Consider the following 15,838-nt stretch of genomic DNA (forward strand, 5'->3'; position numbering starts at 1 on the left):
TTACAGTAATATCGTACGAAAATGGTGCGTTTTTGTTTTAAATTTGAAACAATAACGAATTGCTCGTAAATTCGTTTTATTAATCACAAAAATAGTGTGACCCTCTATAATTTTTTGCAGTGTACGAAACACTATATAAAAATATTCATACATGTTTTTACGTATGTGTAAGTACTTATACACATATCATTTTTTACTGCTGCAATGGTGGGCCTACTATCAAAGCAAACCAAGAAAAATGTTAATAAATATAATATAGGAAGAAAAATATAATAATTTACATGAAAAATTGAGTCTGAAGGATAATAAATTTTCCATCTAATAATTTATGAGTTTTTTCATGGACACCAAAAATTTTTGCTTTTTGTTTTATTTTTTTGAAGTTTCTTTCAATTTTTTGTTTTCGTATAAATGTAATAGATCTATACATACATATTTAGGTATGAACAAACATAAATCATTTTTTTTTTAGTAAATTTTGAAAAAAAAAGATAAAAAAAGAATTTTATGTTCTGTTAAAAAAATTTGTGCCCTAAAAACTTGTGAGTTTGAGAGAAAAAGTTGATTTTGCTATAATAGAAATTATTTGAAAGTATTTTAACATTTGCAGTTTTTTGTTATAATGAAAAGAACTGTTTAAATAAATTTAATAATTTTGTAACAATGACACTAAATCTAAGACCCCAACCTTCTTTTAAAATTTTCATATAAAAACTTTATTTTCATATTTTGATTAAACGGTAACACTTTCCTCCGCAATATTCCGAATTAAAATGGTGTTTGTTTACTTTCTTTGAACAAAACGAAGGAAAATGAAAAGAGTGGAAAATTGAAATTTGAGAGAATTAAATAAAATAAACAGTTTCAGAGAGAATAAACAATAGAATAATAACAACACAAACAAAATGACTTAAGTTAGCATTCGCAAAAAAAAAATTGAGCTTTTTTCTCGAAAATGATGGAATGGAGGTCAATTTTTTAGTTAAAATGTAAATTGGGTTCTTAAAATTTCACCTTTCCAATTCGATTTCATTAAAGTTTTTCAGTTAGTTGAGTTCACAAACAAAGCTAAAAGACCATAAAATTTGCTGGTTCATTATTTAATCAACCACAATCGAGAGAAAAATACACATTCGACAATTTAGTTATTGGCACCTGTTTTCTTTGAAAAGTTGTAAGTATAAAATTGGTCCGTTGCAAAGAACTAACATACCCGCAAAGTTTATCAATCCGTTACATGGTCAAAATTAATTCGAATTTAAATTTTCTTTTAAAATCGATTGCGCCAAAATTGAAATGTTGAAAAAAAAGTCGACAGATAGGCATTTACCTGAAAATGGAAACGCAATATGTTTCCTTCAAGAACTTGAGTCGAAAAGAAAAGAGCCTGGACCGCAACAAACACCGAAAAGAACATTAATAAATTTTGGACATTTTGTCATTTCGTTTGCAACCGGAACAAGAACATTAAAATTGAAAAATAAAAATCTATGAATAAAAAATTAAATCTGAAAAAGTTGATTATAAATTTCATAGCAAACATTTTGCCTTTTCAAATATTTATAAAATGTACTTTATGATTGGATTGAGAAATGAAACATGAGGGGATAATCAAATTAAAAATGAAACAAATGCAAAAATAGAACCAATGACTGCAGAAAACCCTTTCTTTTAACGGCACATAAGAAAGAGTTTTCTTTAATCATTGAACTTCTGACTTTCTTCTGACTGAAGACAGAAAATATCACAAAATTAATTTTAGATATGTTTTTTAGTTGCAGTCAATATAAGACATAAAAACTATCGAATTTTGCGCCTACACATTGAGCTCTTGCCCTTCATCATGATTGAAAGAAAAGACAGTTCGTTATTGGCAAATTACTTCTAATATTATTTTTGTCCTTTTTCTAAATTTGCGTAAGATATTTGGTAGTGTAGGCGGTAGATAAGACATAGGAGAAGAAATTGTATTTTACTAAAAAGTTTCAAAAGAAAAACACTAAGATGACTGCTGAGTGCTGTATCATTGAACCATAAACTTTGCAAGATCTATTTCATATTTATATAATGTTTGTATTTACATATAAAAGTTTTTAATGCTTTGATTCCTTCTGAGATTTCATTTATTTTGATGTTTATATAATGAAATTTTAAATTTTTATCTTATTCTCTATTTGATTTCTTTAGGATGATGATCCCTTGATGATTAGTTTGTTTTCTTTATAAAAAAAAGTAGGCTTATTATATACACATCCTTAATAAATAAACCATGATAAGGATTTACTTTTAAATTACTCAAAAATATCTTTGATATTCACACGCATCAGTTTCATGTTCCTTTTTAATTTTTTTTTATTCCTTAGAAATTATTTAAAAAATAATATAAAATATTCTATACGATATAATAAAAGGGAGTTATTTTACAAATGTATGTTATATAACAAAATGTGACTATAGAAGAACGTACCATACAACTTCTGAAGGAAACATTAAAAGAAAGGCGTATACTATTGTGAGCCTCTTTGTATAGAGAAGATTTTAAAGTTTTCTATTTTCATACATAGAGTCTGAAAGTAAATTATTCACTGATGGTTACAAGTTGAGTTGCCATAGATCACATATTGTATACAAGTTTCAAATTAAATATTAAAATGAAATTAAAAATTATTTTCACAAACTCACCAACTCAGCATTTAGAATGAATTGTTTAATTTTATATTTTAAGAGCTGCAGCACAAAAGTAAGCATAGAGGTAAATACAGCCATATTGCAATTTAAAATTTCGTTAAAACTTGAAAGGATTTTCATGAAACTCCGGCAAATCTGAATCGGAAATTCACATACCTTTGTAAATACATACAAGAGGGCATATTTTTCTAGAGGGTATACATAAGAGGGTAGAGTTTTCTTACAAGACAAAATGCATTTCCTTTCACATTTTTTTACAAACGTACTCGTGCGGTCTATGAGTGATTTTAACGAAATTTTTATTCAAATTTTTATGATTTTTATCGTTGAAACAAACTTTTACATATTTCTAAGCATTAAAACTATTAATTAATTATTGAAATTTATGTTTCAAAAAGCTTTAACAGTTTTCAAATTATCACTAGTGCGAGCACCCAGCTCAAATGTATGAAATAAGTCAGGCAGCTCCCAACTTTGTGCTAATTGAACTGCTATTGCACAATGTTACGCCTTTAAAATTTAAAAACACACGTTGAGTAAAACTTAAGCATAATTGTTGAACTATCGGTGAAATCACATGCGATAAAATTTTCTTTATCTTTGAATTTGAAAGTTAAATTTCAAGGAAAAGAAATTAATCCATAAAAGGGTTACAATAAAAAGAAAGAAATTTTTTTGATATACTTTTGATTTTTTTTCTCATTTTTGTTCAAATTCAATGCAATCTACTGAATATACAATAAAACAACACACCTAAGAAGAGGATTCTCAAAACAGAAAAAAAAGGATTTTCAATATTTTCATAGAAAATATTTATTTATTACATCACCTTTTTTTTTTTAATTTTGCTCTGCCACCTTGCAGCAAAGCCAAATACATAGAAAGAAAAAAAAATTTCATTCCTTCTGACAAAATTTGAATACAAATATCCTTATTTAAAGTTTATACATATATGTACAAATATTATTATGAAGCCAAACACTATTAAATAAAAAAATCCTATTTTCATTTTTATTTAAAAAAAATTTTTATATGCTCTTCTTTTTAAGGACATGTAAGAAAAAAAGAATTTTCTTCCTTTTATTAGGATCACCTTAAACTTTTTTATGAATAATTTTTATTCTTTTTTCTTGTTATTGTTGCTTTCTTATTTTTAAGTCTTACGTTATTATAGAACAATTTTTGGGTTTGTTTGCATGTATTTATTGTATATGTGTATGTAAGTTTTTCGTTTTTACCTTAAATTTTTTTTACTACGTTACTAACATAAAAATTTACAAACAGTGCGTTTTTTATAAATTTTATAATATTGTATTTTTACGGTTGTTACGCTTCGGTTAACCGTCATTGATACTAATGTACATACAATGTACATCTCAATTCTCAAGTTTATAAAATATATACAGTATATGTACATGTGTATGTTTAAGTAAAAAAATATATATATATATTATGTATTCACACAAATTTTAAAGAAAATATGCAGAAAGGAAATTTTTTCTCATTCTTATTTTTACGTTTTTGTCTATATTCTCATTAGAAAAATAATTTCTAAAGTACAGGAACTTTTGTGTTATCAATCACTAAAAATTTTTTGGATCTCTACCTGAGGTTGAAGAAAGATTCACATTTAATACAAAATTATATTTGGATTTTGAAATTAAAATTATTTGAATCGAAATTCAATTAAATTGCTAATGACTGCTAATCAAAGTGATTTGGTTTTTAATATTTTTTTAAAAATGTAAAAAATGTGCCTATTTCAAATACTATTCAACCTTTTTGAATTTGCAGATGCAATTTACTTTTTACTTGTTCCGCGTTTCTATTAGCAAGTTATTCTATCAAAACAGTAAGCAAACTATAGTTTCTATAAGACCATTAATGGAATCATACGATCGTAAATATCAAAGAACATAAAAATTTTGTAAAATACAAAATCAAAAATCGATGGATTAATTTATTTTTATATGGTGTTGAACGATGTGTTTCCCTTATCCTTAAAAGTGGAGTACCATTCATTATTAACTATTTTTCACCTTCATAACGATAAGTTTTTAACTCCTTTCGTATCTATAATTGACAATCTTACAATTTCGATTATAAAACAAACCTGTATGTTTACCTTAAATGCGCAAAATATCATAATACACAGTAGATAGTTGAAAGTAAATGGAACATACAGGTTGTTATTCTGTTACATTCGTTTGTCCTTGCGCCGCCTTTTTGTGTTTTTCCATTCTTTCTTTTATCGCATTCATAAAAATAAAATGAAAGCAATCTGAATGTTAAATACATATTATATATAGATATTTGTATATTTGTATATATTTGTGTGCTGAAAGTCAGCAGTCAGGGCTACCTTTAAATTTTTTTTTTGTTTGAATTGTTTAAATGCGATGTCATCGAATGTTAAGATACGGCTAAAAAATATGGGTTTGTAAAGGTTAATATTCCCAAATATTCTTTATTTATTGGTGGAAAATGAAATTGCCTGTCGTTTTTTATAAGAAATAAATCGATTTAAAGTGGCTAATGCTTCGAATTTAGTGACATTTTGAAAATTACAAATGATAAAGTTAAATCTGTAATCAAAATTAATATAATATGATATTTGAATATTTAATCATACTCATTCCTTTAAATGGTCCTAGTTATATGATTTGCAAAAGGCATCCTAAATAAAGGTAAAGAGAAAGAGAATATAAAAGAAAAATAGAGAATTTTGAATATGAAAAATATTATTAAATTTTATACCCATTGACCGTTGATATGAAACACTTACCTTTTCTAAATTTCACGAGAGAAATAATTTTAATAAAGAAAATCTAGTAATTTGAATTCTTTCGAACAATATAAACTTACTGATCAAATTTTGCTTCATCTGGTGTACAAAAAAAATTAAAAAGAAGTTACTTGGAAATAAACGAGTTACTTTGGAGTATTAAGTGGCATGGTGTACAGCATTGTTATAACCGGCCTGTGATTTTTAACTGGCCTGTCAGATTTTCAAAGCTTTTATTTAACTTCCCAAATTGAAGTTTCCACGTTTACTCTGGTTTTCTCTTTTCAATGTTCAATTTTTTTTACATTTTAATTTTAAATCTCATTTTTCAATCTCAATTTATCTTAAAATCTTAAACTTTCAAAAGTATTGAGTACACTGTGCGTATGAGTACCGGCTTATTAATTTAAAAAAACCACATTTTGATATTTAGATTCAACTATATCATTCATGTATCAAATTTAAATTGCCGCAAAAAAAACGTTTTATTTTTGTACCTTAAATCACAAAATTCTTATGGTATGTTATAAAGTGTTTCCGACGCTTGTCAAAAAAATATTCTTTTTGTGGTATTTTATCCGTTACAAATGGCAGACTGTCGTCGTGAGTTAAAAATATTATTGAAGCGTTTGGAGCTGAGACTTTTGTATCAGCACAACAACTATTTTTGTTTAATACATGTTTTGCCTGAAATTTTGCTTCTGTAGATTTATAATAATTATATGTCTTTATTTTTTGTAAGTCAAAAATTTAGACCACAAATTGGAAATGTGATAAAATTGTGGTAATAGCATTTTGTCACATTAATATTTTAGATAATATCGAAATTGTAAAAATCATTTTTCCCTTTTTGATTAAATATTTAAAATTATAAAATATGCCGACGATATTATAAGGCGTACCTATACAACATTATAAGAAATCAATACAATTTTACGCCAAAAAAACTGGTGGACTATCTGTATGTGGGGTACTTAAATTACCCTACATAACTTAGTAATTGACAAATAAATAGGCAATTAAATGATAAAAAGGCATTATGCTTTCAAATAAAATTAAAAAAAAAATTTTTGAATTCTTGCTAAATACTTTCTTTTTACATGGTGTTTGCGTGTATGATAGGCAAATTCATTAAAAAAAGTCTATAGATATTTTTTTATTACATTGAAGGCTACTTGCATAACTATTATGTTATTGTATATGTTGTTGTATTTGTATTATAATAATCTTCATGCCATGAGAATACAAATATTCAATGTATTTTTACAAAGTATTGGCAATTATTATTTTCTATATTTAATGCAAGGACCCAATCGAATGATATTATCCAATAACGGCCTTATATCACTTCCAGATCATTAGATTCCCACAACGATAATTACGCCAATGTTCATCCATTAAATCAATTCCAGAAATGTGTTCAAAAATGTACAGAAAAAAATTAAATATACTATGAAAATGCATATATGTGTGTATGTATATATGTTCATAAAATAATTTCTTTTTTGTGCAAAAATTCTCCACTATTTACTATACATACATATTGTGCGGTTTTTGTATATGTATGTGTTAATGCATATTGTTATATCAACACATATGCATATAAACTCATGTATATGTATAAATTTATATAGAATTTTATCGTATAAGATTTATGACATCTGACCCTCCCCATTTTTATTATTTTACAATATTAAATGCACAACTGAAATATGTTCTAGATATATGGTATTACAATATTTCCAAAAGTACGTAAATTGTTCCTTTTTTTTAAATTTTCAAGATTCCAAATGATTATGCGATGAAAAATATCTGTGTACGATACGTATATATCTTATATAATTATAAGCCTACAAACATATATGTACATACAAACCATATGCCTGGAAGTGAAACCAAAATTTCTGTCATTTATTTTCATGGCATTTTACAATTTAAACAGGACTTTTTAGATTTTTACTTTGTTCTTAGATCTTTTATATTTTAAATTTTTTCCTTTCTCTTTTGAGCAAAAAAAGAATTATAATTTTTTGGCATTCACGATATTTTTCCTGCCATCAAATAATTTACTCGCTATTTTTCCAAGTAGAAACGTAATGTTGGTATGTAGGTTTGCATACGTATGTATGTATATTATATATGAAATTATGAAATAATACTCATTTTATTCATTTTTGAATTTGGAATGATTCCAAATGGACTGCCACAAAATTTTGAAATTATCATCAAATTTTTCGCGTTGGAACACAATAAAAAAGAAGATTTATTGTTATTTGCGCACAAAGTACATATAAATATTCACAAAACGGACTTAAACACAAACACGCACATGTACATATTTTTAGTATGTATAGATATGTGTTTATACTTGTGCAAATTTTTATAACCACATAATTTTAAAAATTATTTAGTTTGCATAGGTGATTGATTATATTTGCGTGGTTTTTTATTCATTTCTGGTTGGAAAATTTTTTATCGTTGCATTGCAATCAAATAATTTCAAAACTTGAGTTCGCTTTTACAGTAAATAGGTTTTTAATTCATTGTTCTCAATATTTTGCAGAAATATTAATTTCTCCAAGTTTCTTTGACACTTTTACTGCGCAATGGACGTCAGCAAAAACATTAAGTTGCTCTCGTGAAATCTTAATATTTCCACGTGTAAAAACGTGAAACATGAAGGATATTTTAGAACTTTGGCTTTTAGGAGTCCAAGTATTTCAATAATTTTTGCAAAAATTCTGTGCGCCGTGCTTTTTACAATACAAAAACAATCGCTTATTTCCCTAAATCTATTATCTTAGCATTTCTTCAGATATTGATATGTACATGTTATATATACATATTTCAAATGAGGAATGAAACCGAATCATTCTATAAAAATTTGTTCATTTGATCTACACCACTCCAACTTTATATTTTTAACCAATTTCATATATAATAAGACCCAAATTTTTAATATAACTAACTACACTTTCAACTTATTAATTTCATTAAACTGATAAATCATTGTAATTTCACATTTTATGCAAGATTATTAGGAACGTTAAGTTTAATATTTTCTAGTAATTACAAAATAAAGGAAAAAGTATTGCATCTTATATTGTATAACAATTTTAGTTTGAAATATAATATGTACGTGGGCTATATAATTAAGAAAACCGCATTGCCAACAAAATTTTAAAATTTAAATCTGCTTACTAGTTTTACCCTTTCCGTCAGTCTATTATGTTTTCAAGACTTGTGCAGTCTTTAAGATAGAAAAGTAGAAATCTATAAAGAAATCGGTGTCTTCAAGAAAAAAGTTTTAGGCCTATTTTCTGTTATTTATAATTTATTTTAATATTAGAAAACGTCTCATAGAAGCATTACTGCTTAAACTGTTGTTGGCATTAATGAAAGTTATCCCTCTTAATTTGTTAGAAACTCCCTCCACTAATTCAATTATTATATTCTGATAAAACTAAAAAAATGAAGTATTATTTTATTGGCCAATGTCTTGTCGTCAGAAAGTACACATATATACTTAATCAATAATTCATCATAAATTGCCTCCCTATAAGTATGCAATGAAAAAATATAATGTAATATTATGAATTTATAGTTAATGAAACATCCTTTTTTAGAGAGAAGTTTTTTCAATTACTGAAGCGAAATGTGCTAGAATACAAGCCATTAATTTTATTCAAATTTATTCTATATTTTTTTCTTATTTGAATAGCACGTGCAAAAAGTCATTCAAATAATTATTTTAAATAGAAAAGACAGAAACAAACAGAACAAAAAAATATTATGTAAGACAATGAGACGCGATGATTCTAAAACCAACATGATATTTTTATTTTATGCAATTAATATCTCACATATACATTAATTTATATCACACATATGTATGAGTTACATACAGAGAATGTATAAAATATTCACGTCCTCTTATAGTAGAAATGTATGTGAATAGAATAATTTTGTATATAAAACAAAAATAAAAAAAAATCTAATCTAAAAGAATTCGCAGTTTTTTTCTTTCATTCTCATTCTTTGGCATCATAACGAAGCAATTTCAAAAAAGAGAAAAGAAAAAAAAATTTAAAATTGATGATATATCGTTTACCTATTAAACTCCCACGTGTGCTTGACATATGCGAAGGATAAATATTTGCTGCATTGAAGTGAAGTGTACAGTGCCAAGCACATATAAAAATCGAAACAAAGAGTTAAACTTTAGCTATTGGTTTTCATTTTGTTTTTATTTTTTTCATCTTTTCCTTTTTTGCTTCACTTTCTATTTTTTTTTTCATTCTATCGTTTTTCTCTGTTTATTCTCTTTCCATTTCAAGGATGTGTGACTTAACTGAGTTGGTAATATGGTGTATATGGGTATGTCTACTTATTAATGCATAACATGGTATTTTTTTTATATTACAAGACTTGGAATCGTTTATGTATATATGCATATATATATATATATATATATGTGATGTGTATGTATTTCTTCATGTTATACGAACGTAATTTAAATAAAAAAAGATAAGGACATCGCTAATATCAATTAATTAAAAGAACTTAACAGATTATTGACTCTCATCGAAATGCATGTATGTCGTTACTCGTTTCTAACTATCAAATGTGTTCTATAATGTTAATTTATCTTATATATATATATATAAGAAAGAGTGATATCAGTATTTTTCTATCCTTTTATAATTAGAGTTTTAGTTGTGGTTAATTTGTGTATTTGCACAAACATGATAATATGTACTTACATTGTATGAGTAGAATATGTTACGGTAAAAGTTCATAAACGAGATTGTGTTGTGAAATTTGAAAATTCATAATTAATTCTATAAAAAATCTGGAAGCTTTGCATTCTTGCCTTAGACCTTTCGAAATTATTTGAACTTTAAAAGACTATGAAAAAGCCATAAAATATTATTTTAATGATTATTTACGTTCATATAAGAAGAATCGTATGAAAAAGTTAATTTAGGGATCAAGTTGCTTAAAACGAATGCTAAGTACATATTTAAAATTCCTCCACAATTCATAATTCATACCTTCACATGACATAGCTCATTGACTATGAGAATTTGAGAACGAGACTAGTCCAAATTATTTTCATTACATTTGTTAAAACTTAATAAGAAATACTCGAAAATTTGAATGATATCTGTTGTGGAATATTATGACATTTTTGACAACGGTGTCATAATTGAAATGTTTTTCAAATTTCAAATTAATAAATAGTTTTTTCTTAAATCTTTGTATTTTTCTTCAATGTCATATAGCCAAAAAAAATTCATAGCAAGTAGCCGTGTAGAAGCCGAAAATTGAACTCGATTGTACACACCAATATAAAAATTTCACTCGTTTCCTCAAATTTAATTGTTAAATTTGGATCAGTGCTCGAACTCGATTTAAAAACTCTATAATTTCAAAATCAAATAAAAGCTTTTTTAAAATTATGGATAACATCAATCGATCTATTAAAACTGCACATATCTTCGGTATAGTGTATCGTAACATATTCACTTTTATGGTAGAGCACATAACAGTTTAACTCTTACAATTTTTCTTTCGTTTAATAAGTGTTTGCTCAGACCATAATTAAATGATGTCACTTGAACTGCAATATAATTAATGCAATTATTAAAGATGAGTGATAAAATAGTTTAATGGAATTTTTGTCTCACATCTTTGTTATGTAGCAGACTAAAGTTCTTAAAAATTCTAGAACCTTATATTTTTTATTTGCATAATAAATCTCTTTATTATTATTTTAAACTTTTTTTTTGCATCCACTTTGTAAATTTATCTGAGGCTTCTAAGGAATAAGCACGTTTTTTTTAAGAATATTTTTTGTAAAAATATGTATATGTACTGCTTTTATTTCACGTATTCGTGCTTAACTTTAGTTTTAAAAGCATTAGCTAAAACTTTATAAAAAACGTGCTTATTATTTCTACTTTGACTGTTGGTCTATTAGTATATTAGTTTCACATCAAGTTTCTATAACTGCATGAGTTGAAGAACAAAACTTTTTTATTATTTTAGTAAAAGAAAATAAGAAACTTGCATAATTTTTAAAAATCTTAAACGATTTTCAAAACTGAAAATCGACAATTTATTTCGTTTGTCTAGAATACTCTCAGTACATTTTACGTTAATATGCACTGAACCTTACTTGAGCAACAACTAAGGCCATTATATGATCGTTGATTCAATTACCAGGCCAAAATGTTTTGAATGTTTTCTTTACAAATGGTTCTTAAACGTATATGCATTCGGAAATATTAATACAAAAATAATAAATTTCATTTGAAAATCACTCAAAAATATGAATTTCTCTTGACAATGTGAATTTACTTCTGGCCGAAATTCTAAATTTTTACACGTTTTCAGCCTGAAATTATAATGTCAAATGAGCTTTTCTAAAACCATTGATTAGAGCTAAGCTAATTTTGTTTTTATGTTACAGTTTTGATATTTAATTAAAAAAGCTTAAGTTATGTGGTTGATTGTTTTTTGCTTAAATGCCAATTTATCTGAACGATTAAAACGTCAAAGCCTCGAAGTGTTACTTCTGCACGGTATATCAACGTTAAGTATTTTGTGGTATAAGCAATAATATTCAACGGACTTTTACTATAATTTACAGGTCTAAATATCTGGAATTAAATTTCATTTATTTAATTAAAATTAATTGCATTTAACTTTAGATTAGATTCAAGTATATTTTGCATCTTTAGATTAAAATATAGTGATTGTTTTTTCGGACTACAAGTCATTTCGTCACAAAAAAAACTAATTTCCGGCTTCCAGAAACAGAATTTTCTGAAATTTTATTGAAATTCAATTAATTAAAATTCCAATCAAATTAAATTTATGTAGCTCAAATTCAATTGCAGTTCAAATTGCAAATATTAAATAGCTTAAATTAATTAGTTTTTAATCGATAACTACTGTAGCAAATGGTTCTTAGTTAATTAACTTACGTACAGATATTTAATTTAGTTTTAAGGGAAGAAAACATTTTCCGTTATTCCGCCCCATGTCATAATCAAAGTTAAATCATAAAATTTTAAAATGCGAAATTTAGAAAGATTTTAAAGTTCAAAAATGTAATTAAGTTAACCAGTTATTCGCGTTTGCGAGTACAATGCATCTAATATACTCGTAAATGCAATCATATTATGCCTATTTACTCTGACTTACAATAGTGTTATATATAATTCAAAATTTTTAATGTACTCGTATGTGAATGTATTTCATATTTCAATCATTTCGGTTTACAATTTTTAATAAAATTTTCCACTCGTGTAATATTAAAAGCATTGAAATTAAACCAGTTCATGTCAAAATTTTTATGAAAATTTTTTCTTTTAGGATTTTCGTTACGAAGAATTTTTTAAAGAAAGTATTGTGATCGCATCAAAGTCAATTATCAAGCAAAATATGGAATCCTAACAATTGAACATTTTTCTACATGCACTACTTTTATCTTTTTGTTTATTTCGAAGACAACTATTTAGGATTTCTCGAAAATTCATTTTTATATTCGGTTTGTTTGTTAAGACAAGAAACTGGTCAGTAAACTTTCCAATGTAATCCCAAAAAATCATGCCAAAAATTTATGTTCTTGTACTGTTCACATCGAAATTTTTTGTTTTTTTTTTTTATGGGATGATTAATTTCGGCATATAATAATATTTTAATTTTTAATCATATTTGATTATAAAATACGATTTTGTCAGCATTTCTTTTTTTTTTGTTATACAAATCTCATGAGATTTTTAGAACATAAAAAAATCCTTTTTCCTGTGTTATTAATAATTGTATCTGGTGAATTTTATTCAAAATCTAACTAAAGTAACGACGTTGATAAAAATCTTATTATAATGAAGTACCCATTTTTAATGTGATAATACACTGCATGACTAAGTATACATATATGCAGTATAATATGCAGATGAAAATTAAAGCATACACGTACGTAATGCCTACATACACATGTGCTTATATAGAGAAAATACTTACATAATACTATTATATGTATAACATATTTTATTATATCGACAATGAACATATCCACAAGGACTCTTTAATTATATACTTGTAACTTGTAACTTTTTTTTTTTAAAAACTTGTATAATATAAAATATTTACTTGTGTACATATATAAACTTTTAAATTGTTATTGAGTAAAAATGTGTATGTATGCATGTATTTATAGTTGAAGTACATGTAATTTCTGGATGATGACGATGTACATAACATTAAATAAAATGATAATGTATATTTTAAAATCAAACACTTCTGTTCTCCATATATACACACTTCATTACAATATAAGTCAATCTATATTGGTTTTACATCTATAATATAGAAAATAATCTTGTTTTAAGTGTTATGGAAGTTTAAAGTAAAGAATACTCGTTTTTCTTTCTTAACGCTTCAATAATAAGTATAATTTATCGACGAGTATGGAACGAACATACATACATAGATTTGTAATGGATTTTCATTTCTTTAAATTTAAAAATATTATCTTACAATTTTCACTGGAAATTCAGTGTTTACAAATACAAAAGCATGTCAGTATGGGAAATTAATGTTCATTGATTGTACTGAAAGGTTTTAAACAACCATATTTTTTCATTTAATATAATATGATGTTGAAAGAATTTTAAATAAGTTTTATAATATTGAAACTTTAAAATATAATATGAAAATTTTAGTAGAATACGTAAAATTTTTAAATATATGTTCTTTTTAAAAAAGAAATACAATATTGATGGTGTAGAGTTTAGTTATACTTAGTTTCTAGGAACTAGATAATTTCAAAGTTAACTACATTAGAACTTAAGTATAGATATAACTGAAATTTCATAGTACCTTTTACAGTACAGGTTCATAAATTTATAGCTGATACAGTTTGGAATATAGGTTGAAGCTAGAATGCGTCGAAATAAGCATTCGTATATTTTTTTCGCCTACTTAATATAAGGCTACGTACTTACTTAATTATGAAATATAACAGTAAAATATTTTGATGTATACTTAGACAAAACTTACGCTTATAATAAAACGTGGTTCATGTTATAAAAATGAAATTACGCAGTTTATTCTAAAGTGTATGATGAAAATTTATTCTTATTGTTTTAATAGATGCTAGTTCGTTATGTAAACACTATAATTAAGACATGAATAAATGTTCAAATACAGGCAATCAAATTGTAACTACGTTAAGTTTACAAAGAAAAATAATGAGTATTAAAATTACGCAAATAATTTTACACATTCAAAATGTAAATACAGAATTTTCTCACTTTGATTTGAAATTTAAAAAATTCTTTAAGTTTGGACTTATACTTAGCGTAATTCACATTTATGATTGAGTCATTTTTAGCACTTTTCCAAAAAAAATTTGAATTTTTTTTGCTTATTAGTTTCACTCTGTCCGTCCGTCCGTCCGTCTGTCCGTGTGACTGGTTACAAAACTTCTACACCCTTGAAGATAGAAAGCTAAAATTTTATGTATACATAGATCTTTACTAAAAACTTATTTCCGTATAACAAAATTTTTACCTATCTCCCCCCCCTCTATAAGTGATAACCCCCCAAAACCCTAAAAATGACCTTTTTTAATTATTTGTTGCAATGAAACCATAAGCATTTTTAAAATTTTGCAAACTCAAAAAAGCAATGGCTTGCTTCCCCTAGCGCGGTATACTATAATTAAACTTTAGAAAAACAAAATGGTCATTAAAATTTACCGTTATCTAAAGTCCTTTTTTTCCAAATTTTTGATGTCATTTTTCTTCTAAACCCTAGCCTGTAGAAGTTTGAAATTTAAGGGGCTTTTAGAAATTAACAAATAGTTCATTTCGTCAAAAGAAAATTTTTTTCCATCTCCACCCCCTCTCAAGTTATCGCCTCTTGAAATTTGTAAAATTTGAATTTTTGACATCCCATATTTCCGAAACAGCAAGCTTTTTCAAATTTCTATAAACGTAAAAAGTTAACGGTAAATTTCATGACAGTAAAAAATACAATTAACCCTTAAAATCGAGCATTATGTTAACCCATCTTTATATTAATTTTTGCTTTATTTCAAAGACTGAATAAATCGTTCATCCTAAATATATCCAGTCCTAGAAATAATTTTGTATATGAATGAAAATAATTTTAATAGTGTGATAGGCGTACATAGACTGTATTTAAAAGCAGAATTTTCACTTGTTGAAGTGAAAAGTGCTACAATACAAACCATTGGTTTGACTCAACTTTTTATTACAGTAACAATTTGTTTTGAAAATAAGAAAAATTAATTTAAATAATTTCTTTTTGAATTCACACCTCATATGT

At 25.7% G+C, this 15,838-nt stretch overlaps 1 protein-coding gene across 1 annotated transcript in view; it reads right to left on the minus strand.

Annotated features, from left to right (window-relative positions):
* Nucleotides 1-11,675, minus strand: part of LOC129606448 (uncharacterized) — a 119,114-nt gene extending 107,439 nt beyond the window's left edge. The window contains exon 1 of the mRNA XM_055516784.1: nt 11,655-11,675. Within this exon, the coding sequence (XP_055372759.1) occupies nt 11,655-11,675 (21 nt within the window). The remainder of the gene's footprint in view (nt 1-11,654) is intronic.
* Nucleotides 11,676-15,838: the final 4,163 nt, after the last annotated feature.

This window comes from Condylostylus longicornis, unplaced genomic scaffold, assembly GCF_029603195.1.
Source record: "Condylostylus longicornis isolate FDR11 unplaced genomic scaffold, ASM2960319v2 ptg000018l, whole genome shotgun sequence".
Lineage (NCBI taxonomy): Eukaryota > Metazoa > Arthropoda > Insecta > Diptera > Dolichopodidae > Condylostylus > Condylostylus longicornis.